This window comes from Diplodia seriata (genome assembly GCF_021436955.1).
Source record: "Diplodia seriata strain FDS-637 chromosome Unknown scaffold_2, whole genome shotgun sequence".
NCBI classification, from domain to species: domain Eukaryota; kingdom Fungi; phylum Ascomycota; class Dothideomycetes; order Botryosphaeriales; family Botryosphaeriaceae; genus Diplodia; species Diplodia seriata.
The window spans coordinates 3323560-3348561 of NW_027117309.1; the positions used below are offsets into that span (position 1 = coordinate 3323560).

A 25002-nucleotide genomic window follows, 5' to 3' on the forward strand; every position below is an offset into this window, starting at 1 on the left:
GAGGGTGTGCGGGAGTATCGAGAACGCGGGCGCGCCGCGGAGGTGGTTCAATTGAGGTTTTCGCGCTTCAAGGGATCGCTCCGGACCGGTAGGGTGTCTCCGACGGGACGGCAAGCAGCAGCCCGGCTTCCGGGCGCAATTGGGCGGGCGGCGGTGGAAGAAGCGCAATGGCAGGGCGGGATACAGGTGATCTACCGTCGTCGGAGGTGCAGGTGGTGGTTCATTCGGCCGGAGAAATTCACGCCAAGACGGCGACGATGGAAGCTCGTGCTTTCCGCTCCGCTGATAATCTCTCTATCGCCGCCGTGCTCGGAGCTCCCAAATCAATCCCGCAGCATCTTCCTCCCACTCGCCCTCGCTGCACTATTTGCTCCGCGAACGACATTTATATTTACGGTGGCTCACTCGGGAGCTCGACACGAATCGCTCGCTTCTTCCTCCGCGCAGACACGCAACCGGCCAGCACGCGAACCAACGCCGCGCAGCTCGCCTCATCCCTGCGACGCGAACAAGAGCTCCCAGCTTCTGCCGCTCAACTCCAAACGAAATACAACCCTCTTAACGACCGCTCATCATGGGCTTCACAGCCGGCTTCGTACGTTCCCCTATCCCCTATCCCCCCCTTCCATCTCCTCCAAGCTCCCGTACCCAGCCAGGCCCCCTCTCTCCCGGCGGTCTCCCCACCACACGCCCCCCCACCGCCAACCAACTTCCCTCCCAGCTAACCGCTCTCCCCTCCCTCCCCACAGATCGGCGGCCTCACCCTCACCTCCTCGGCGCTCTACCTCTCGGCCCTCATCCACCAGCGCAACCGGCTGCAGCAATCGCTCTCGCTCCGGCAGTCGGCGCACCTGCTCAAGCAGATCTACGACCCGGACCGCCTCTACACGCCGCCGTCGATGCGCGAGCGCACCGCCGGCGTCGAGGACCTCGCCAAGGACCGGTGGAACCGCGAGGTGGCGCGGGCGGTGCGGCGCGTGCAGGAGACGGACTGGCGCGAGGTGGGGCGGGGGGTCGAGGAGGCGGCGTGGGGGGCGTGGGAGAGGGTTAGGAAAAGCAGCGGTGGTGGTGGAGATAAATAAAGGACGGTGAAGGGTGTTGGATGGTGTGGGAATGGGGATGGTCAAGAGGTGCTTTTCAGGTTTGAGGGGCTAGGTTGAGATGGAGAAGGGGGGAAGAGCGAGGCTGGTTGGCGTTGATGATACCCTTGTTCTTCGCCGGAGGAGTGCATGCTTTCCTACGGGGATTGATGTCATTTGCGTACAGACGACCGAGTACACGAGATTATGTCCCTTTTTTCTTGCCCATAGACTTTGCACATATTGGAATTTATTAATGTTCTATACTGCCTCGGTCGTTCATTCTTGTACGCTTCTCATAGACGCCATTAACGTCTACCGCCGATTACAACCTACCGCCTGTCACCTATAGTATTCCCGGAATCGCCGCCTTCCTATTCCCCACCTTGTCCGCCCCAAACTTCTCGATATACCACCTCTTCCCCTGCACCGCCCGCGGCAACATGGTCGCAACCTCATTCAACACGAAGCTCCTCGCCGGCGTGCAGCCCCACCCGCCGACCATCCAAAACCCGCACCACTCGACCCACTCGCACAAGTAATGCGCGTACAGCACCCACCTAAACAAGCCATTCTTGGGCAACATGTACACCTTCTCCACGCCCCCCTCCGCCTTCTTTCCCCCTTCCTTCTCCGCCTCGCGCGCCTGGCGGCGCGCCGCCGCCCGCCGGATCTCGCGCAGGTCGTCGTCGTGGTACACGTTGGCCAGCAGGCCCCAGCCCCACACGACCAGCCCGACCTCGGCGACGTACAGCCGGCCGGCCCAGTCGAGCGGCGTGCGCGGGCCGTGGCCCGCGAGCCAGCCGCCGAGCGAGACGGCGTTGCAGAGCTGCCACGCGCCGGCGCAGGCCCAGACGAAGGGGTGGATGGGCGACATGCTGGGGTTGAGGACGAGGGGCGCGAGGACGGCGCGGTAGGCGTAGTGGATGGTCTGGGATTGTCAATTAGCATACATACCTATGCTAGTTTTTGGGGGAGGGAAGGGGGAAAGTCGAGACGCACAAACATGCCCGCCATGGTCCAGTTGCCCCAGGGCAGCGGCTCGGCCAGGTTCAGCTCCTTGGGCAGGCTGTACATGATGTAGAGCAGCGTGACGGCGCCGGGTATCTCCATGGTGAACCACGCCCACTTGCCCGGCAGGTTCCAGCGCGAGTCCGTCGACGTCTTGCCCTGCGGGTACCAGTCGACGAACCATTGGACCGCGGCGAACTATGGAATCACGTCAGCTGGGAGTGCTTCTTGGTTTTTTTTTTTTTTTTTTTCTCCTGCGAGGACGCGTAATATTGCGTTGAAGGAGAGGGAAAACAACATGGTGGGAATGCGTAGGTGGAATGGAGCAGAGAATGAAGGGCACGAGTCATTATTGCGGAATGCCACGGGACTGCGCGGCGAGATTGGAGATTTTGCGGTACGCACCAGAGGAAAGAGCTGCCACACGGACTGGATGAGTTCCCAGTTCTCCCGCGTGGGCGGGAGCCAATTCTGTATGATCGCCATGGCTATTTGTCCGGGAAAGCGTCGCAGCTGGCGGTGTGGAAGAAGAAGAGCGTGGAGAATTGGAGAGAAAAGAAGGGGACGAAGCTCCATGGACCAGCTCGTACGCGTTAAGCTTCATGTCGTCACCATACGCGCGATCCCCGGCCGGTTGGCTGACCAGCCCACCGCTCCCTGCCGACAGCTCCCGGATCGGCACGGTCCCGCAGACAGAGCTAGGTACCCTACTGTACCAGACCTTGTCACAGCGGATGACAGAAGATTTCCTGCATCTGCCTCAGAGATATATCATTTTACAGGGATATTTGAATCCAACGTCCCGCAGTGGATGTAAATAATGAACGCGGACAATCGCGTCCAGACATTGGATTCAGCTACCCATGTAGCGTGGTCGTGGTAAGATCCCCCAGGTACAAGCCAAGCGATTAGTACCGTCAAGTATTGACGTTCACAGGGATTCTCATGAACAAAAGCTTGATATTATTATTATTACGTATGGTCGCGCGCTTGTCTCACCTATCACCCCCCATGCCCTATAAATCCCGACCCCGCTTGAGCTTCCTTGAACTCGACGTATGCCGTCTCCTTCAGCAACCCTGCTGCCCGACTGGACTTATGTGCTATTTGCATCTCGTCCCTCCGATGCTTGAAATCCACGAAGCAAAAACAGACAAAGTGGTATATGATGCAGTAAAAACACGAACAAAACACAACCGAAACCCATCGACCCAACCTCCTCCGCTTTTCCGTCTGCACATCTGCAGCGGAAGGTATCATGTGCTTTTCAACCCACTCTCCTTGTGTCCGAAAGTATCCAAAAGAAAAAGGCGTTAGATGCATCCAATGCTGTTGTGCCCTGATCATGCGGTCATGTCTTGCTGATGATGATGATGATGATGATGATGATGCCGATCCCCATCCCGTGTTGTTTGTCCTCCTGCTTTCTCTCGAGCCACGAAAATAGAAACGCCCTCCGCTGTGCGAATAGGAAATTGGGCGCTTGCAGCACCCGGGTATACACCGCTGTCTCAAACTTACATCAGCCCACCGAGAACGACCTTGCCGACGCCCGCCACCTCCTGTTTCACGCCGGAGCGACTTGCGTCCTCGAACTCCCGGACCACGCCGGCAACGATGATCTTGCGCACACGTGCGTCCGCCTTCGCGAACAGCTCCCCCACACCGGGCCCACACGTCTCGGGGCCGTTGACCAGGCTCATGATCTTCGTGTAGCAGTCGATCAGCACGTCGCACAGCGTCGAGAAGGTCTCGAAGAAGTCGGGCTCAAAGGGCAGGTGCGGCGTCATGAGGTGCGTGTACTCCTCGCCGGGCAGCAGGTGGTCGCTGTGCTCGCCGCTGGGCAGCATGGGCGCCGAGCTGACGTCGCTGACCTCCATCAACCCGATCTCCGTGGCCGAGCTCTGCCGCCGGCCCTTTGCGGCGCCCGACGCGGCGTGCGTCGCCCGCTTGAACATGCCTGCCACGCGCCCGCGGCCCAAGCTGCTCGGCATGCTTCCGTCGGGCGGGTGGATCGACTGGTATGTCTCAAACTCTATGAGCAACGCGTTCAGTGCGCGGAGGTAGTCGGAAGCGCTGTTAGAGTTGAGATCCAGAATCGTGGGTAGCGAGAAACCGAGGAGGAGGTAGTTGGTCGCCCGCTTCGACAGCGTCTTTTGTGAGAAGTAAGGGAGCTTGTTGAGGTCGGTTTTGTTGAATAGAAGAGTGTTGAACCAGTATACCCTGCCGTCGTGCCTGTGGATAGCTGTCAGCATCTGTCGCTGGGGCGTCCAAGTGCGACCAAGACTCACGCTTTCCGGAGGTAGTCCAGAGTGGATATGCGCTTTGACGACATGTCATGGATGTGCTGGAAGATTGCGTGCGGGTTGTGCCCGCCGGCAGCAGATGGGACGGGCGGGATGTTGGCGGGAGCGGCCAGTGGGTTGCTGCTCTGGCCAAAGGCCAGGTTCGAGTGCGCCGTGCCCGACGGGCGCGACGCCCACATGTGCGCAGCGCCGACGGTGTTGGCCATTCCGGGTGTTTTGGGCTCGTCAGGCTTGTGGCCTACTGCTGCAGCGGCAGTAGCGTCGTAGGATTTCTGGCGACCGCGCGTGAAAGTGGCGAGGAGCTTGTTCGACGAGGCATTGGCAGCAAAGGTGGGCTTGTCGGGGGAGAGGGTGGCCTGGGCCAGGGACGACGACGGCAGCGGCTGCTCCTTGGCGGAATTGGAGGATGAGGAGCGCAGGGAGGCAGAGCGACGCAGGTTGGAGCCGAAGTCTGCGACGGACGAGGCGAAGCTGTGCCGCGAGGAATGCTTCCCGCGATGCGGCGGCGAGGTGCTCGAAACGGCCTCTGACTCGTCGATAGGCGGGACGGGCGTCACCGATCGGGGTTGGGGCGTGCTGCTGCGGGGAGGCAGGTCGGCGCCGTTGCCGTCTTTGTTGCGCGATCTGTCGCGGCGGAAAAGCGAGGGCTTGCGCGGCAGGAACGAGTGCGATGTTGCGCCCGAGGTCGAGGTGGGCGCGGTGGAGGAGGCGACCATGATACCCAGGCCCAGGGGCCGCTCAGGGACGGGAGAGGCTGTGGTAAGGAACGCCTAAGCCCAATCGTGAGGCGCCGACAGTCGCGCTGCGAGCCGCGAATCGTTGTCCGTCACTGGAAGCGCGGCGTCCAGGGCAGGCGAGCGGAGTCAGAGTCGCAAGTGGACATGTCTAGCAGCGAGTGCCTCCGCTGATGAACGATGCGCACGAAATTGCACTGCTGAGCGCGCACGAATTGATCGTCGAGGCATTGAAAGCACGTCCAGCTGGCCGGAGGCCCGCGCCCGCCGAGTCATGCGTGGCGTCGGTCGAGTCGCAACGGGCGCGCGTTAAGGCAAGCTGAATGCCGGTGGCGCGCTTGTCCCTGGATTGCTGGTCCCTGAGCGGCGAGAGAGCCCCGCGCTGCTGCCCCTCGCTGATGCACATGCACCCTGCCACGAACAGCATCTCTGCAACTGTCTCGAACACCGCCATGAGTGTGCGCCACGATGCCCTTGTCGCTGCCGCCCCGCGCTGACCTCGCCCCAGGCCGAAGCAGCCGAATACGTGCCCGCGCGTGGCCAATGGCCCGTCGACCCGCAGGACGATGTGCCCATAGCCGACGACCGCATTTGGATTGATGGCTGCTTCGACTTTGCCCACCACGGTACGCCTCTCCGTTCCTGCTATTTTGAATAATGACCAATCCCCGCAGGCCATGCCGGCGCCATCTTGCAGGCCCGCCAGCTGGGCTCCGAGCTGCTCGTCGGCGTCCACTCGGACGAAGCTATCCTCGAGAATAAGGGGCCCACGGTCATGACTCTGAAAGAACGGTCAGTCCACCCCCGCCTCCCCCGACCGCGATCGCGTCCGCTGACGCCCGCTCAAGCGTTGCTGCCGTAGACGCCTGCCGCTGGGCTACCAAATCAGTCCCCCACGCCCCGTACGTGACCTCGCTGCCCTGGATCTCCCATTACGGCTGCAAGTATGTCGTTCACGGCGATGACATCACGTCGGACGCCTCGGGTGAAGACTGCTACCGCTTCGTGAAGGCTGCCGGTCGCTTCAAGATTGTGAAGCGCACACCCGGCATTTCAACCACCGACCTGGTTGGGCGCATGCTTCTGTGTACCAAGGGACACTTTATCAAGAGCCTGGAAAATGTTCTGACGGGCGAAGAGGGCAGTGGCAGCGAGGAGGAGAGGAAGAGAACGGGTGCGGAGCTGAAGGAAAGAATCAAAGTCTACGCCTCGGACGAGACTGGTCTGGCGCCAGGCAGTGAGGTCTGGGTGTGGCATGGTGAGCAGGACAAAGCCGCAGAACCCAGCGCGGCGAGTGGGTCTGGAAAATGCTCCAAGATGGTCCCGGGAACTGCACCTCGCAAGGGCCAGCGCGTGGTCTATGTCGATGGCGGGTTCGACCTGTTCTCTTCCGGTCATATCGAGTTTCTGCGACAGGTCGCCCTGCTTGAGGAAGAAGAAGGCAAGAAACGCGACTGGTACTCCGCCGAGGCCACCCAGCAGCGAATCGCCGAGACCGGTTCCGACTACAGCCCGTACTATGTGGTTGCTGGTATCCACGACGATGAGGTTATCAACCACTGGAAGGGCATCAACTACCCTATCATGAACGTATTCGAACGCGGCTTATGCGTTCTTCAATGCAAGGTAGGCCCAGTATCCGCATGCCTAATCTGGCAATGTGCTCATAAACCTGTGTGACAGTACATCAATGCCGTGGTCTTCTCCGCTCCATTCACGCCCACTCCGGCGTTCCTAAATTCGCTTCCATATGGAACTCCCAACGTCGTTTACCATGGCCCTACCTCGTTTATGTCGTCTGTCGAAGACCCCTACAAGGATGCCAAGGAGCTCGGAATCTTCCATGAGGTTCCTGCGCACGATTTCCAACACGTCAACGCTGGTGAAATTGTCGAACGCATCATGGCAAGCAGAGCCATGTACGAAGAGCGGCAGCGGAAGAAGGGCGTCAAAGGAGCTGGCGAAGATGCAATCAGGCGCCGAGAGGAACTGGAAAGAGAGGCTAAGGCGATGGAAGCTGAGCGTGATGCTGAACGTGAAAGACGGTCGTAGGGCATGTTCACCTGCTACCTCGACCGCTTATGAATGAGAACGTACATGATGGAAGGAACAAGGCTTCAACATGCCCATGATCTGGATGCAGATGTTGGCTGTACAGAGGATAAAAGTTCAACATAATAGCAAGCAGATGCTTGTGGATATCACGAATCGAATGGATATATATAAATACCGACGCATTGACAACACGAACGAAGGCATATGTTTTGTGGAAGAACTGCAAGCAAGCCATGGCGGTCCAGGCCCAACCCTATTACAGAGAACTTAGAAATCCCGACATTGATGAGTCGACGTTGAGAGCTCATGAGGTTAGGAAGGTCAGTCCGAGCGCTCAGATCCTCATGGGGAATAGAATCCCGACCCCGACATCGGGTGCGTCGGCCGGTCATCTCGCCGATGGAGCCGAATGTCTCCCCGCAATTCGAGCAACCAGATGCCGGTCGCCGACGTCACCCGCCTCCGCCGCCCCGCGATCAACCATTCCCCGACCGGCCTGACGATGCGCCAGGATTGAGCTTCGTGGTGTTGCTGTCATGACGGAATCGATTTTCCGGCAATTGGAGCTCGAGGGAGCTATGACAGGCTGCTTCTTAACCGTCCGGTTCCCAGCGAGACTTTGGTGGTTTCCCAAAATAACTGTTCATCTTCCCTTGCCTACTCCTCTTTGACGTTACATACCACACTTTCACAATGGCCGACCCCAAGCAATTACCATACCGCATCGAAGACCTGGAGGCGCAGCTGAACACCAAGCCCTCACATCCACCGAACGCCAAGCAAGGATTTGTGAAGCCGCCGCCAACCGCTACGACAGAGCTGCAGGCTCATGAGAAACCGCCGCTGGACACGCTACTGAACTCATACGACTTCGAGTCAGTGGCGTCGCGGACGCTGGCGCAGAAGACGTGGGCCTTCTACTCATCGGCGGCGACGGACGAGATCACGCGCGACGCGAACAAGAGCAGCTTCGACCGGATATGGTGGCGGCCGCGCGTGCTGAAGGACGTGTCGCGGGTGGACACGCGCACGCGCATACTCGGGTGCGATGTACAGGTGCCGTTGTTCGTCAGCCCTGCGGCCATGGCTCGGCTGGTACATCCGGAGGGTGAGAAGGCGATGGCGGCGGCATGTGGAAGCAAGGGTGTCGCGCAGACGGTACGTTCTAACCCGGGGCGGGACAACCCCACGTTCGGTGCACTTTACCACGAAATCTTCCACCTGCCATTGAGGGGTGAAGGGCTTCGGGAGAGCATCTCAGCGAAAGGTGGTGGCAACGCCAGAAGGCTGACGGCCGTCTTTGTTCGACCCACAGATTTCAACCAATGCCTCGTACTCGGTCGATCAGATCCTGCCGAACGCACCGCCGGATCACCCCTTTTTCTTCCAGCTGTACGTCAACAGGGACCGAGCAGCGTCCGAGCGGCTGCTGGCGTCGCTGCCGAAGGGCATCAAGGCCATTTTCGTGACGGTGGACGCGCCAGTGCCGGGGAAGCGCGAGGCGGACGAGCGGGTGCGCGCCGACGAGGGCTTGTCGGCGCCGATGACGGGCGCCAAAGCCGTCAACGACAAGAAGGGCGGTGGCCTCGGCCGCATCATGGGCTCGTACATCGACGCCAGCCTCACGTGGGACGACCTGCGCTGGCTGCGCACCGTCACCGACCTGCCCATCGTGCTGAAGGGCATCCAGGGCGCCGCCGACGCCCGCCTCGCCGCGCAGGCCGGCGTGCAGGGCATCGTGCTGAGCAATCATGGCGGCAGGAGCCTCGACACGGCGCCGTCTTCCGTCTTGATCCTCCTCGATTTGCAGAAGAACTCGCCCGAAGTGTTCGATAAGCTGGAGGTGTACGTCGATGGCGGCATCAGGCGTGGCACAGATATTTTGAAGTGCCTGTGCTTGGGTGCTACGGCGGTTGGCATGGGTAGGCACTTCCTCTATGCGTTGAACTACGGTCAACCTGGTGTCGAGCATTTCATTGATGGTGAGTAATGCCCTTAACTCTTTGATACAACTGGAACCTGTTTCCTGGACGGTTTGCTAACGAAGCGACAACAGTGATGAAAGATGAGCTGGAGACGACGATGAAGTTGCTCGGCATCACGGACCTGAGCCAGGTGCATCCCGGCCTGGTGAACACGCTGGAAGTGGACCATCTGATACCCTCGACGATCGATCACCCATACGCCAAATGGTCACCGAAGTCTCGTGCTTTCCCTAAGGCGCGGTTGTAGCGCTTTAATCTGGGTCTGATCCTTTCGTTTAGTGTTATTATTTAGAGATACCGCGGGGCCTTGCTTGACTCTAAGAGTGAAATAATAATGGGTTCTTCTTGAAGCTGGTGTTCAGAGACGCCGATCATGTTGACATCGATCTGAATAAGCGGGCTTCGGAAACCTGCGGATTCGGCGTGTGCTGGGGAGCCGCAAGGGGAGCGATCTACTCGTGTTGAGACTACGGTAAAAGCCACTACGAGGAGAGGAAGAGGGTTTGGCCGGCGGTGGTAAATCAAGGCAGTGCCTTAGCGTGTGCGCCTGAGGCATCAGAAGCCTGCCCACTGTACCTGATCAGTGACAGCGTGTTCAGGAAACCGCCATCAACGCCGCTGTCGCCCACTCCGACCTCGCCATCGTGCTCGCCGTACTGCTGCTCTTTTCGTCCATCGGTGGCTCCGTCGGCACCGCCATCTGTAGGGTAGACTTCCTCAATCTGTTGGACACTGAGGTCAGATTCCATCTCCGCACGAAGCAGTCGGCAAATTCTCCGAAAGAAAGCTGCACAGACAAAAGACCAAGCACGTTTACTTTTTGCTGAAATAGCGATGTGGCGGAGCTGTCTGCCACCACACTGGGATCCGACTGGATCCCAAGTAACGTCACGTGAAAACAGGTTTCCTACCTCCCGTCTGGCACAGCCTTACGAATTACGTGGCATAAGCATAACCAGTGACCGGAACATCGTGAGAACATCTCAGGATTTGTCTCGGGCTCGCCGTCGACCTTGATGATAATCGCTTCGAGGTCCCAGACTGCGACGACGACGCGGAGACGATGACGAAGATGAAGACGACGATTATGATGATGACGACGACGACGCCGACGAGAAGGATCGTTTGTGAGCGCGAACGGCGAAGGAGGCTGGTAATATGAGAGGGGTGCGGTGCCGGCGGTTCCAACCACCGCGAAGGAACAGTAGGTCTTCTGCTTTCGGCCAAAGGCTTTTTGGAGACCCCGCGCAGATGTAGGGTTTGGATGGGACGGATGAGGCGGCGGCGGGTGCGGCCCGCAGGGGGAGGCGTGCGGGCGGCTGGCGGGCAGATTGATGAGTGGATGGTTTGTTTGGTTGATGACTTCGATGGCTTTTGACGACTTCCGCTTTGGTGTCTTTGAGAAATCCTAAACGAGGAAATTGTTGATCATGGGAGTTCTTGGGCAGTGGTGGACGTGTATCGCCCGTGGGTGGGAACTTGGGGTTGGGTGCTGGGTAGGAGGCACCAGTCTCAGGCAGTCTTACGCTTTGTTATTCCTCCTCATGACAGCTTACAATTTGATCTCACTTTCATTTTGTCGGTGTCTTTTTTTTTTTTTTTTTTGCCGGGTTGCCCTGTTGCTAAGGTATAGTCCATCTCACACAATTTGTTTCAATCTTCACGAGATATCGTTCAGGCTCGAGAACGTCTCGCCGAATAGTCACTGGAACTTTGTGAAGGGGTATCAGTGCTTTACTCCTCGTCTCAGCGATGGTAGTCGGTCTTCAAACGAGTCGAAGGATTGCAAATCCAGTGGAGCAATATCATGACCCTGGATTCCCACTGACCTTTGCCAAGACAATGACGCCTTCGATTTGTGTATAGACAACATCTGCTGCTCCTCTTTAGCTGTTGATCTCGAAAATGTTGTCTCCATCGAAGGCCCCATTACTAACAGCAAACCCGACTTGGTTACTTTGAACCGAGAGGAGAACGCTCGCTTCGCCGGAAACGGCCACGGCAACGAGGTCGGCGCGGAAACTTCCCCTGGCCTGCACATGGATGACGTGCCGAAGTAAGGGTGCGAGGCAGTAGTAGTTGTTGCTTGGCAAGAATTTTCCTGGAGATTGCTCCGCGCCAGAGTTTGAATGCCAAGAAAAGGGGATTGGGTGAAGGTGATCTCTTTGTACCTTTGTCGGAGAGGAACAATGACTGCATCTGTTTGACAACTCAAATCGTATCCTTGTAGTCTTGCGCAGACTGATGATTCCCAACTGGCTCTCCTGCATTGAAGCGTATTGTGGTCGGAGCTCGGAGGTGTGTCTTTTTTGCGCTTCAGCACGGATAAGGCGGAAAAGTGGCTGTGCGAAGGGCAAACATCCAATAGGACATTGTGAGCATCCTGGGAACGATAACTTGGGTCGAAATAGCGTAAAATGAGATACCGCTTTGGCTGCAGTATTTCCAATAATAGGGGTCAAAAGTTCTAGAAGAAGCCGGTGCAGTTCTAGAAAGGCCTTGGCCATATTCTCTGCCTCGGCAGCTACGCTTCCCCTGATACCGAGCAGGACCTGTATCCAGAGCAGTGGTTACGTCCAAGGCAGTGCTACCCTGGGCCACTAACCTAGACTTTATTGAGTGTAGCAAGGGTCCTTCCACACTTCAGATCGCTGTTTGCAGCGACGGCCGCTGCAATCTAGGTTCGCCTACCTTGGTAGTTCGGGTAGCTGGGAATCGTTTTGCCTCAATAGGGAACGCAGGGGCATCTCTTTACCTGATGCGGAAGTACCTCCCTGATATCCGCCAATTGGAGAGAACCGTGCTGTTGACTATCACTTCTCCAAGTGGGCCTGTAGAACCAGCGCCGAGGATTGTTCTCTCGGAGAGCACGAGGCAGGCGGGCCAGATGTGTGGGAATACCTGGTGCGAGTAAGAGAGCCTGGAGCAAGCAAGCTGTACGTGTATCTCCGGACCGTCATCTGTCGAGAATGAGCGTATAAAGATGGACGAACGCACGTCTTTCTCTCAACCAGAACACCACAGCTCCTCATCCCTCTACTTCTTCAACAACTCCAAACTCCTCTCAGAAAGCGGAAAGAGCCCACCAAACCGACTCACCAACACTTCCAATCAAACCTCCACTCCTCTCAGGACACCCCACTACCAACCACCGCCAAGATGCGCGCCGGCTACATCCTCCTCACCCTCCTCACCCTCAGCACGGCTATCTACGCCCTGCCCGCCCCCACGACTACAGCCGACGCCGCCCTCAGCGCCTCCGTCGCTGCCGACATAGCCGCAGCCCTCAAGAACGCCGACTTGGTCGATGCCACCAAGGTGGACGCCGCCGTCAAACTTATCATCCAAGCCGCCGCCGCCGCCGACGTGAAGCTCGCCGCCCGCGACGCCACGATCATCGCCGAGCCGGACACGAGGCTGACGGACCTCAAGGGCGTCGCCGTCTCCAGCAGCAAGGTGGGCACCGAGAAGGTCAAGGCGGCGCTGGGCACGAAGGCGCAGGCCGATAACGGGATTTTGAACCTGGACAAGATCGCTAGCACGGCTGTGCTGGACAGCCCCAAGAAGCGCACGACTGGGGCGCTGAGTAAGGATGAGGCGAAGGATCTTATCTTGCAGCTCGCGGTTGAGTTGGATGTTGACGTCAATGTGGTCTAGTCAGCTTAGACCTGCGCCTCGAGAGTCGGTGATGCTCTCATTAACGAATTATGTTTGCTTTACGATCTGTATTTTTTTGTTTTGTTGGTTCTTTTTTTTTCTTCCACTTGCTTTTCGCGAACTGATTTGAGGAGTAACGGTTGCAGAGACGACTGAGGTGGAAACTTCCTTCGGAATGCTGAGCGTGTATTGTATAAAAAACACATCAAATTTAAGGAACTATACTCAACTGGAACCATCTCTCGATGCTCGGTGATTACCGTTGTCGTGGCATCTGAACAAGTTGCAAAGGTGAGCTATGCACTGGCCGATTGAGAACCATACCTCGCCTTTTCGGTAGATACCGAAGGCCCAAAACAATGACACGGCCTAGATGGAGGCAGCGATCTCTAGGGATGTCTCGCTTCACCTTCCCACACCTGGGTTCATCACTGATTTTGTTTCTTGATTTATCAGCTCGGCAAAACGTCCGGTCCGATCCCGTTTGGAAGAAGAAATGAATTATGACCGATCAGACCATCAGAGCGAGAGGACGACGTTTGGTAGTGTGTACCTTCCTCTCGCAGCGAATGGGTTCACTCAAACGAACGACACCACATGACTTGGCTGAACGCGTAGACGAAGAACCGTTTCAGAAAGCTTGTCCGGCAGGCACCCGAACCTTGTTTCGACGCAGCTGAGTCGCTTAAGACATGAGATATTGAGCGATATCGAATTTAGGCGGGCTGCAGCATGGCGGAGTTGAAGATTAGGCGAAAGCGGAAGCGCAATCGCACTCGTCACAACGGATGAAAAGCGCCCTTCGGAAGCTGGTCCGGATATTGCCGGGAGCGATGGTGCCGATTGGGTAATAAGACGGTACGCCATAATGGTGGTCGTGAGTCGTGACGGTGCGGTTTCCGAGTAGACAGACCCTTTCCAAGCTGAAAAGGGCTTGGCCGCCAGCATTAATTGGTCCGCTAAGCTATAGCAGCATAAACGTGTCTCATAGGCGACGCTTGCGAGAAAAAAAAATGATAACCTGATTTGGTCGGATAACGGCTGGCACCGAGTGGTTGTAGTTGCAGAGACGTCGACATTCGCGACGTCACGTCGCCGCACAGAGCCGCGGTTGGGCTGCTTTCGCCCGGAAAATTTTGATGCTTAAAGTGCGTGCAATTTAAGTGACGTCTGCACCTCGTGGGTGGGCCAGGAATGCCTGGCAGCAGCAAATTGCTTGGCGGACACGTAGGGTGCAAAGAGGAACCGGCGTGTGCCGGAAGGTCGGCAGTCAGCCTTACCTCTGGGTTGCTAGGGAGGCGAAGCGAGTACGGCGCGATTGCGCGGCGCATGAGCGCGCAGTGGAGTTGGGTCGCTGAAGGTGGGCAGCGGAGAGCGTTGAAGTTGGAATAGACCCTGCCCGACTGACTCGAGGCCGATCTGCCGGCTGGTCACAGGCGGATCAACAGCCCCGCGACGCGACGCGAACTCGCGCGAGCCTGCAGCGCGTCTGCCTGCGCCGGCGCCCCAGCGAACGCCCGAGACCAACCATCCATCCCCCACCCGCTGCCATCGCCCGTCCGCCGTCCCGTCCGTCGCGCATGATGCGCGCCGCCGTTGCGCAGCACAGGCCTCCGCGTCGCCCGAGTTCGATGTGCAGTGGTGGGCGGGCTGCATGCTGTCAGGCGAGCCAGCCTGCCGCACCCAGCCACGCAACCCGCCGGGCGCTCGTTGCTAGGGCTACCTGCGGGAATGCCAGTAACGCCAACGCCAGGGTCGCTCCATGTCGCGCATCTGCTCCGGCTCCATTCCATTGGCCGCATCGAGCCAGCGCCGGCTGCACGTGGATCTAGACGCTTGAAGAAAAAGCATGGCGGCCTGCTTGCGCAATGGGCCACCCGCGAGGCTGGTTGCATGTGTTTACAGCGGCCCATCCGCCGGCCGCGCCCCAGCTCCCAGCCTCTGACTTTCCATCTACCAAATCGTGACGCGCTCCACCGCATGCCCTCCACAAGATCGCCCACTCGCAAGACCGCTTTCGCCTGAGAGTTCGAGACCGCTGCACCGTCTCCCCGTGCATGATATCAGCCTGCGCACGGTCTGGCTGCTGCTTCAGTCCCGCTGCCAGTCCCGCTGCCATGTCCTGCTAGACGCATCGCAACCGCCCACTAGCCGCGACGCGCCTGCCCTCCACCGCGCAACCCAGGGCAATGGACAGCCCGCGACTGTTCGACCCTTCTTTCGGCCTGTTCCTCCTCCTGCTGGCCCAGTCCGTACACGCACAGCTGCCTTACCATCCCACGAGACTCTTCCGCTCCTCCAAGGAAGACGGCCTGGTCTACATCTTTGGTCCTGCCACGAGCGCCCCCAACCAGGCCCAGTTGCGCTCAATCGACGTTACTTCTTCGCTCGACCCGGCGAGCCTCAACTACACCACCCTCTACTCTACTCTCCCATGGTCCTCTGCCGCCGATGCGGTTCCATACATACCTGTCGTGGAAGCTGACGGCAATTTCACCGTTTACGCCGGCGCATGCACGGACTCGGCGCAAGATGCAAAGACCTGGACCTTCGAGATAGGTGGTGATGGGAACGGCACCTGGTCGCAGGCAGACGTTGTGCTCGGTGATGTCGGCCAGAGTTCGCTACTTGCGCCGAGTTTCCTCGCCGGCGGTCTATCGTTCTCGAGTTCAGAAGATGGATCAAACAGCAGCCTGTTCGTCTTTGGTGGCATGTGTCCTTACGCAGCCGCGACCCAGGATGACTGGCAGGGCTCCGCTAATTACTCCAACACCATGCTTCAGCTGGGGCCCGACTCCACCACGCAGTTCTCTCTGAACGTCGCGCCAACTCGCGGCCCACCTGTTGCGGAGGCGGGCTTTGCATTGGTAGGTCTGGCCCCAACCTATTCCAACGGGGATAACGGCTCGAGGGACCAACAACAAAACTTTGTCCTGATCGGGGGACATACGCAAACCGCCTACATCAACATGTCCCAGGTCGCTCTTTATTCGCTGCCGCAAGCCACCTGGACCTTCCTTGGTGTCGACCAACCCACGCAGGAGCATACGGATCTGGCCAAGCGAAACCAAGTAACCGAGGTGGAACCTCGTTCAGGTCATACGGCGCTCTTGACTGCAGATGGCTCCAAGATTATTGTTTTCGGTGGTTGGGTTGGCGACGTCAACACCCCAGCCGACCCGCAGTTGGCGATTCTAAACGTTGGTGAAGGCTATGGTGGGGATGGATCCTGGGAGTGGACGGTCCCCACAACAACAGGATCGGGTCTCGCAAACGGAGGCGGAATCTATGGTCACGGTGCTGTCATGCTTTCCGGAGATGTCATGATGGTTGCCGGCGGCTACTCTATCTCTTCGACCTCCTCTCGGCTGAAGTCCAGGGCCGATTTAGCGCAAAACACCCAGAGCCTTTTCTTCAACGTTACGTCAAATACCTGGCTATCCGAGTATCAACCGAATTCAGACACATCGAGCGACTCCTCGGATTCATCCCCATCCAAGGCCGGGCTGGGTGCTGGCTTGGGAATCGGGCTAGCTGCTGTTCTCGCCATGACGATTTTCTACTTCTGGTATAAACGATATCTCCGAAAGAAGCGAGAAGTCCGGGAAAAGCAGATCGAGAGGGACTTCTCTCGCGGTGGGTACGGTTTGCAAGGAAATGAGCCGTATGACAACGGAGGGAACTATTCCGAATATCTCAACGACCGTGAAGCGGCAGCGCTTGCTGTTGATCCATGGTTTTTGAACAATCGCCTAGGATGGAAGAATCAACAATCCCAGGAGGCGGAGAGAACAGGTTTGCTCGTCGAGATCCCGAGTCCCACTCGCGGCCTGCGCCGCAGTCTGAACGGCCGAGCATACCACCAAGCGCCGCGTTACGACGACAGCCGTATGAACCAGGGCTCAGGCAACATCCACCCCATTGACGAAGAGGATGAGATCGAGTCCGTAACAAACGAGCGGACCGGTATGCCCGAAATGAGCGAGCGGCCTCGCACAGCAGAGAATCGATTCTCCACTCTTTCATCGGCTTCGTACACCCCTACCCCTGGCCAGGATCCCTTCCTCGACCCCGATCCGCTCAGGAGCCATCCTGTTCCCATGCCGCAAAACGTGGTCCACTTTCCAACAAGTCTCAAATCCAGTGGAAAACAGCCAGTCATTCAACCCGGACCGTCGTCAGTAGCGCAAGCGCGAATAGCAGATGTGCGATCTGTTTCGCCGAATTGGGAGCTGGTTGCCAACGGTGGATCAAGCTCCGGACGCTCTAACCCACAGTCTACTGACACCTCTGAGCGCACCGAGTCCAACCTCAGCGATCAGAGCGCAAGATCCGCTCTCTCCATGATTTCTGCACGCTCAGGCGCAGCGAGTGTAGCCCGGACGCTTTCCAATGCATCGGCTGCTATCATGGCATCGTTCACAAATCCCTTCAACACACCTAACACTAGCCCGGTCAGGGAACGTCATCAATTATCCTTGCAGATTCCTCCTGGGCAGAGTTTGGCCACTCGGGGTTCGGGCGAGAGCATCGGGAACGGTCCACGCACGAACGCAGATGCCGATTCCTTTAAAACTGCGAAATCATCCTTCGCAAAACTTCAAGCCGAAGGAGAAGCTCTTCTTGGTGGCCGACCACAGGATGTTGACGATCTTCCAGCCCCATCTAATTACCCCTCAAGCCCCAGCTCTGATAAAGAATCCCCGAATCAGGTCCACACACCGGTCGACTTCTACCCGGAAGGCTCATTCGAGCAGCCTCAAGAGCAAAACCAACCTACGACTCCTCTGCACCAAAACCCGGAGACACTCCGCAGACTCACACACGCCGCTTCTTCTGACACGCTGGACCTGTCGACGCCAGTTGACAACTCCTTCGCTACACAGGATCGCAGCAAATCGTGGATTAGAGGTTCAGTCCGACTCGCTCTTGCACGCCGACCTTCGTCTAGCCATCGCCACAGCAATTCCCATGATCGAACTCAATCACTCACCTCCAGCATTCATCGTCGTCGGCGCCACACGAACGAAGATGACGGATCAGGCTGGTTTGGTAATGGTGCAGGTAACCGCAATAGTGGAACCAACAGTCCAACCAAACTGAGACGGCACCGGAGGTCGGGATCCGGCGTTGGGATCGGAGAGTCGACCAGCGGCAGCCGCCCTTCTACGGGAGGCGACAATGTCAATCCGCCGCGCCGCGCAAATAGTGATGCGTCCTTTTGGAAATCCAAGCGCGGCTCCAAGGCTTGGTCGGAAGACCCGGCATCGCCAATGTGGCCATCGGACAGGCGAGATGAAGGAGACTGGGCCGTCGCAACACCGGACCCTGGGAAGAGCAGGGAAAGTCTTGACGCATACCAGGAGGGTGAAGATTGGGATGTGGAAGCCGCCGCAGAAGGGCGTGTCGTCCAAGTCATGTTCACAGTTCCAAGACAACCACTTCGGGTAGTCAACGTCGACTCCGAGTTAGGCAGTGGCGAGACGTCGGACGAGGCAAAAGGCTCGCGTGTTCCAAGCGGAAGCAAAGGGAAGCAGCGCGTTGAGCGTCTGGGAGCCGACGACGAGTCCATCTCGAGCCCACCCGCCGCCATCGCCGCCGCTGATGATCTACTCTTGGACCTCGATAAAACACCCACACCCAAAGGCAAGGCAAGGGCGACGCTGCAGCCACCTTTAGAACTTGCGCCTCCGCCCAAACTTCGCCCCCGTCCAGCCGCAATAACCTCCTCATCTCCTCCGCCAGACATGCGACGCCCTGGTTCCCTCCCAGATCTTCAACCACTCTACAAGCCTCCCCCAGTCTCCCCCGCCTTCCCGCCGCCCGACAGCGAGGACGAGGAACCACTAGTTCCTCCGCCGTCGCTCTCTCAACTCACCAGGTCAAGCGGCGTAACGTCAAGTAACACGGCGGCTTCCCTGATCTCTCCTTACGGCACCAATCCCCGAGCGGACAGCAGCTCGACGCTCGGAACGACAATGACGGCGCCCGAAACGCCGACGTCAGCGCCGATGCGCGGCCGCCCGAGCGAGAAGAACTTGCGCGAGTTGCGCAGGGAGCGGGAGGATACAAGAAGTCGGAGCCGCAAGAGGGGCTTGGTGCTGACGACGCCGCCGGTGAACAGGCAGTCGTTGGAGAGGCCGGGGCTCGGGGAGAGAAGCAAGAGTAAGACATCGGTCCGGAGTGAGGGCGGTGGTAGTGTGAAGGATTTGATCAAGGAGATTGAGTTGAGGAACCGGGGCTAAATCGCGGGTCACAGCGGGTGACGGGCGGGCTCGAATCTTCTTGTCACCCACCGTAGGGTCGTTGATTCTTCTTCTTTTCTGCGTTCATGGGCATTGGTTTCCCAAGTATGGGAACCTTATATCTTTTCCATTTTTCCCTATCCCTTCTCCAGCGGTATAGATTGAGCGATGTGATCACGATGGACGATACACCAGATCATGCTTGGAGTAGTTTTTTTCTTCTCTTCTCTTTTCTTCTTCTTCTTCTTCGTCTTTCTTGATTTGTTCTGCTTATCTTTGGGGGTTCGGGCAACAAGGCTGGGTTTGGCCTTTGGCAAGGGTACGGGTGTTTTTTGGGTGTTTTTGCTCAGGGTGTTGGCTACCTACGGTCGGGCGGCGGGTATTGTTGATTGTATCCCTTCGATGGCAGTTCGCATTGCCTCGTTTGACTCTTCCTTCGTTCTTGCTTGTAGTATTTCCATTCGTTTTGGGTGGAGGCATATCTTAGATTCCTCTTGGCTTGGAGATTGAAATTAGGAGCGGGATGCAAGGACGTTGTAGATGATATTGATGGTTATTGATGTGGAAGTAGTCATGGGGCTGCGGACGATGAGATTAGGTAGTCAGCTAGGAATGGGGAGAAGAAGATTATTGATTCAAAAGTGGACGTGTGTCTCTCGTGGCTGGGGAAATGTTGGTGCTACTAGCGGCTGTCTATAAGCTCGGTCACCAACAGATCCCCACGTGCCTAAAGCCAAACACGAGAGCTTGTTTCGGAAGTGCACAGAGGGAGACTAGCGAATAGCAAGATAGTCGAACAACGCTAGGGTTAGTAAGCGGTTTATTTTTGTGCCCATCTAACCAGATGTAAGATGGTGTTGTAGATGGAGAGCGAGCAGGGATCACTATGCAGCGCGATCTACGTCATCGTCTCACAGGCAGCCCACCACCCCACCTTCCGCGCTTACGGAAAGCAAGAGCGCTCATCTTCCAACAGCCGACACACTAACAAGGCTGCAATGCTTCCTCAACCGCCCCTCAGCCAATCGACAGCTTGTGAGGACCCACAGTGGTGCCGCTGATGCCTGCTTGCAGCACTTGATATATATATTACCCCAGTTCCACCGACTCGACATAATCAGACGCGCTGGAAAAATGTCGTGTCTTCCAGATCTCCCGCATCATGAGCCGGACGCCGCTCTGATTGTGTGCTTGTGCTTACCTACAGCGACGGATGGACGAGAAAAGTTGAATGAGGCGCTGGAACAATGCCTGCATCCGAAGACGAGAAACACGTCTGAGCCGAAGGTCGTGTCCGTCGTAGATTGCACTAGGCAGAGGAAACTTGAAAAAGAGAAGACTGAAGGTTCACAGTCCTGTCCATCTACGAGGCGGGGATAGCTGACACCTCTTAGGCTCGACATCCGAGCTCTTCCTCGCCGCGTGCAAAGCAAGAGAAAAAGGATGGACGAAAATCGCCGTTGTCGACAACCTGACCTACCGCCACCTCTGCGGCCAGAAGCGTCCCGGCGAGAAACCGGAGTGCTCCATGATCATCCTGCAAACCTCGCCACCGTCAGCATCCAGCAAAACCGACCCTGGGGACGAGCTGCTGCAACCAGAAGTCGCGGCGAAGCGCTTCCCCCTCGACCAAGCCGTCCGCATCCTCACGCAGCAAGGCGACGAGGAACCGATCACGGTCAACCGCACCGCCGCCGCCTTCGAAGAGGACCGAGGCCGAACCTTCTGCCGCCCCGGCGGCCTGTACGGCGGCGTCGGCTTCGTGCTGCACGACTGGTCCCTCCCGCTCTTCAACTCGGCCGCCTCCGTCCGCGCGCAGCGCGCCCTCGACCGGTCCGTCGCCCAGGCTCTGGCCGGCGCCGCGCCCGGCTGCCCCGCCCTCCCGCTCGAGCTCGCCGACGCCATCAGGGAGGAGCTCGCGCAGCCGGAGCCGATCGAGGAGCTCACGGCGGCGCCGACGTTCGTGCTGAACGACCACGACGTGCTCGAGTTCCACGCGCTGGTGCCGCTGAGGGACGTCGAGGCGTCGACGGCGGCGCTGAACGAAAAGCTGAGAGCGGCCAACAGCAAGGGCGTGAAGGACGACGCGGACGTGGCGACGAAGGCGGTCATTTACCCCTGGAAGCGGGACGGGATGCCGGCTTCGCGCCGCGAGTTTTGGCGCCTGTGGCAGCGCATCCTGCACCATAACGAGAGGCCGAGCCGGACGGTGGCCTTGTTCTTGGATGTCGACCCGGCCGCGGATCAGTACGGAGATGACGACGACGACATACCCGTCATCCTCGCCGAATGGCAAGACAGGGGCAATCCCACCCTCGTCAGCCGCGCCGGCCTGCGCGCCGAGGGAAACAACCTGATGCGCCTGTGGCCCACCATCCTCGGCCCCCGCAACCGCAGCTACTCGTACTGCTCGCGGGTGGAGCTGATCCAGAAGCGTGAAGAGAAAGGGCCCGGCAGCCCGGTCTTCCCGCCGACGGACCGAGTCGAATGCCTGCTCGGGCCCGACGCGCGCTTCTTCGTCGACCCGCCGCGGTGGAAGTTCGCGGACGAGGGCGCCCTGAACGAGGCGCATCCATGCTTTTTCCTGACCAAAGGGGAGGGGGAGGGGGAGGGGGAGAGGGGGTTGAAGGGGATCGTGGAGTTGATGCATCAGGAGGTGTACGACGGGGGGGACGTCAGCGAGGATGACGGGCCGTACGCGTTCGTGGAGTGGGAGGGCGAGCAGGACGGGGGCATGGACGACGTGTTGAGGTTGGCGGTGGAGTGCTTCGAGTGCGCGGGCTCTCTGACGAGAGGGAGGGAGGAGTATTGCATCTTTGTCGATCGGGAGGCGTTGAGGACGAAGGAGGTTATGTATTCGATGTAAGTCCTTCCTCCACTCTCTCCCCTCCCCCCGCCTCCCCTCCCCTCCCACTTACCATTTTCTCTTTCCTTTTTGCCTTGGTAAACTGACTCCTTAGCTCAGGTACTTGAGGCCGCTGGCGCAGGAAGACGAGACGGCGTCGAGGGAGATCGAGAAGGACGAATCGCTGGATGAGGAGACGAAGCTTCAGAAGAGATTTGAGATGTACAGGGAAGGCATCGTGGTCGCTCGTGCGAAAATCGAAGAGGAGGAGCTTCATCTTGCATGGTAAGTCACTCTTGATGGTGTTGACAAGATAGACAGACCCAGAGGAGAGAACATACCGGCATCAGCTGGTGGTCGTCTTCCCGGTCTCTGTAGAGGATATGGTGGGTGCGAACGGATTCACTGACGCTGAGCAGGTGCAATCTTACTGTGGCGAATGCGAGCTTCGACGAGCTGTTCGATGTAAGTCAGGCTGAGACCATAGAGCGGAAGTGGAAGTCGGAAGAGGAGAAGAGGCTGGCGTTTGAGAGATGGGACCGTTCAAACTGGCGCCGATATGTGTAGGTCAGCCGCTGAGATATCCTCGTCCGAACGGCTCTTTCCCGTTTCATGGATGGATAATGGAGTGTGAAAGGGGAGGCTTCTGCTTGAGACGTCATAGTAATTATCAGGATGCTTGATCGCATGCTAAGCTCTGTCGCACCTTCCGTAATCGTCTACACAAGCATACGTCTCGGCAGAAACCCCAAGAGGATTGGCGCAATACTTCACCGGTCGGCGCAGCATCTGCACGTTCGCCCCGAATGCTGCGCGGTCGGGGTATCACAGCCCCTTACGTTGAGCCGAGCCACCTCCTCAGCGGAGAAATGACTGGCTCGGCCCTCTCGCTTTGCCTGTCAGCCTCGTGTTCTGCTGTTGCGTGCATGCACACCCCGCGCGTTTCGGCTTACTTTATGTGGAGCAGCCGGCTTACCATCCTATATCATTGGCATCTGAGCACCACTGTTTTTGCTTCTAATTGTTCGCAGCTCATAGGTATTGTGGCAGTCGGAAAACAACATCGATCGATACTTTGGTGGCAACTACTCAAACAAATACGAGCAACTCTCAAGCCTCCGTGATCACCGGGTTTGAACACAAATCCTCAATCCGGTCTTTCTACTGCAATCACCAACAATGAAACTTGATAACCTCAGTGCTGCTCAGCAATAGAGTGAGCTTCACGTTGTAAACTGAAGGACATTAGCAAGTTAAGGTGCTGAGGCACATATATTCGTACAGGATTTGGCCAAATTAATGGATGAAGGGATGACGAAGGACAGACGGAAATCTCGGAGGGTAGCCACGGAGCTTTGTAGATACAACATGAGGCTACAACGGAAAGCCCACTTCTACTTTGAACTGACGCAACGGTAATAGCTTTCAACGCAGCTACACCTTTTTCTTTCTCTTCTGAGTTTTCGAACGTGACCTAACGCAAAAGCTACGGTGAAAGGTATTACGTGATGGAAAATGTATGCTCTCGGTCGAAAGAGCAAAGGCGGCTCCGCAAGCCTACGAGTAATAGACCTGCAACTTTCACGATTCCTATCGAGAGCTTTAAAGCGGCGACTTACATATGATACAGGCGCGGGCCATGCCGGTCTTGTCTCGCTAGTGTGTTTGCCTTCTGTACGGAGGGGTCCTGCGCCGGAGTGTTAGCGCGAGAATCATAACAGGGGGAGTCATAGATTGCTCCGGGGATGTGACTGGTCAGAATTGGTAATGTATGCTGATTCTGGTGGTATGATAGGCTAAGGCTCAGGTTTTCCATGAAAAAGCAACTCCGCGCTAACCGTCGGCTGCGGAATCCCTCTGTATTGGTCTATGAGTGCAAGGCAAGCAGTTAGCAAAAATGCGAACCGTCAGCAGGCAACCACGGGGTGCGTCCGGTTCCAGCCCCCATCACGATGCCAGTCGCGCAAGCCAATTGCATGGAGCCGCGCATCTTGCTGTCAAGATCTGCCTGTCCCCGATCGCAGTTTATATAGCCGCACAGGTCGTGGACACAAGCAGTTATCTCGACACAAAGCAGCGGACTTCAGATTCCCTTCACCTTATTTAAGGTGTATCTTGCTCACGATTGTGTGAGAGCCGCGTAATTCTTTTCTTTTACAACTATATTTACGTGCAAATTTCCTGTTATTGTTATATTTTTATCACTGCAGGGGCTCCAGTCACTACCAGCACATCATTTGGGCCCCAAAAATCCCAAAAAAAAAAAAAAAAAAAGAAGAAGAAAAAGAGAACCGCTGGAAGAGGGTCCAATCACAATCGCCCATGATGCAAGCCCCTCCCACTCAGCCTACCAACAACTGTAAGTAATTCTCGCAAAGACTTTCTGATCCAGTGATTCTCAACGCACGTGCTCGCAGACACCATTCCGGCCCTCGGGCGCCAGGACCACCAGAAGTGGTCAACCGAGGCCGTTGTCGCCCTTGTTGGACTCTTCATCGCCATTGTCCCTTTGTTCATGTTTCTTTGGAAGAAGAGCGAGCCTTACCGGGCTGCTCTAGGCAATCGCTCGCGACAGAGAAGGTTTTTACAGTCAAGTATGTAATTCATGACAGATTGTGACAAACCTGCAATGTGCTGATATGTTACAGATCGCGAGAGCGCTGCGGAGCTGGGCGAGATTCGACCGTTAGATCGACCTCCCACTCTGAACCGTGCCATGACACTTTGAAGGATTTTCCTTGATTTCGCGGGGATCTTATCGGTTCGCATGCAAGATAACCTTGGTGGTGGCTGGAGGTGCTGGGGTGCCTCGCTGTGCCACGTTGTCAGCCACAAAGCTCTCGATGGTGCATGTGAACACATGGTCTCCTTGAATTCAAGGCAAAAAAACACTCTCGAACAGTTTGAAGGTTCCAAATGATATATTTGTCATAAATTTGATCAGTGAAGTTCGTGAGCATGTCGTCCTCATTGTTAACCCCTGAAAGAAATGCTCGCGGCAATCGTCCACACCTTAACAGTTGAGTTGGTCTGAAGAGTGTTCAAGCCCATGTGTTTCGTGCCCCCAAACGCCAATGAGCGAGCG

General features: G+C 57.3%; 7 protein-coding genes across 7 annotated transcripts; 5 read left to right on the top strand and 2 right to left on the bottom strand.

Moving 5' to 3' along the window:
* Positions 1-1425: 1425 nt before the first annotated feature.
* On the bottom strand, positions 1426-2576 carry SLS55_002342 (uncharacterized protein; the record flags this gene model as incomplete). Its single annotated transcript, XM_066773824.1, has 3 exons — positions 1426-2010; positions 2082-2288; positions 2496-2576. 3 exons carry the CDS (start codon positions 2574-2576, stop codon positions 1426-1428), a joined length of 873 nt encoding a protein of 290 aa, XP_066636391.1.
* Positions 2577-3607: 1031 nt separating this feature from the next.
* On the bottom strand, positions 3608-4425 carry SLS55_002343 (uncharacterized protein; the record flags this gene model as incomplete). The annotated part of the gene is made up of 2 exons (XM_066773825.1): positions 3608-4325; positions 4382-4425. 2 exons carry the CDS (start codon positions 4423-4425, stop codon positions 3608-3610), a joined length of 762 nt encoding a protein of 253 aa, XP_066636392.1.
* Positions 4426-5582: 1157 nt separating this feature from the next.
* MUQ1 (choline phosphate cytidylyltransferase) lies at positions 5583-7182 on the top strand (the record flags this gene model as incomplete). The annotated part of the gene is made up of 5 exons (XM_066773826.1): positions 5583-5588; positions 5639-5756; positions 5805-5922; positions 5979-6756; positions 6814-7182. 5 exons carry the CDS (start codon positions 5583-5585, stop codon positions 7180-7182), a joined length of 1389 nt encoding a protein of 462 aa, XP_066636393.1.
* Positions 7183-7878: 696 nt separating this feature from the next.
* On the top strand, positions 7879-9417 carry SLS55_002345 (uncharacterized protein; the record flags this gene model as incomplete). Its single annotated transcript, XM_066773827.1, has 3 exons — positions 7879-8343; positions 8501-9167; positions 9242-9417. The coding sequence occupies 3 exons, from the start codon at positions 7879-7881 to the stop codon at positions 9415-9417; spliced, it is 1308 nt and encodes a 435-aa protein (XP_066636394.1).
* Positions 9418-12329: 2912 nt separating this feature from the next.
* Positions 12330-12827, top strand: SLS55_002346 (uncharacterized protein; the record flags this gene model as incomplete). The annotated part of the gene is made up of 1 exon (XM_066773828.1): positions 12330-12827. One exon carries the CDS (start codon positions 12330-12332, stop codon positions 12825-12827), a length of 498 nt encoding a protein of 165 aa, XP_066636395.1.
* A 2189-nt stretch (positions 12828-15016) lies between these two features.
* SLS55_002347 (uncharacterized protein) lies at positions 15017-19072 on the top strand (the record flags this gene model as incomplete). The annotated part of the gene is made up of 2 exons (XM_066773829.1): positions 15017-17727; positions 17944-19072. The coding sequence occupies 2 exons, from the start codon at positions 15017-15019 to the stop codon at positions 19070-19072; spliced, it is 3840 nt and encodes a 1279-aa protein (XP_066636396.1).
* A 1134-nt stretch (positions 19073-20206) lies between these two features.
* On the top strand, positions 20207-22484 carry SLS55_002348 (uncharacterized protein; the record flags this gene model as incomplete). Its single annotated transcript, XM_066773830.1, has 4 exons — positions 20207-20417; positions 20467-21934; positions 22038-22202; positions 22364-22484. 4 exons carry the CDS (start codon positions 20207-20209, stop codon positions 22482-22484), a joined length of 1965 nt encoding a protein of 654 aa, XP_066636397.1.
* Positions 22485-25002: the final 2518 nt, after the last annotated feature.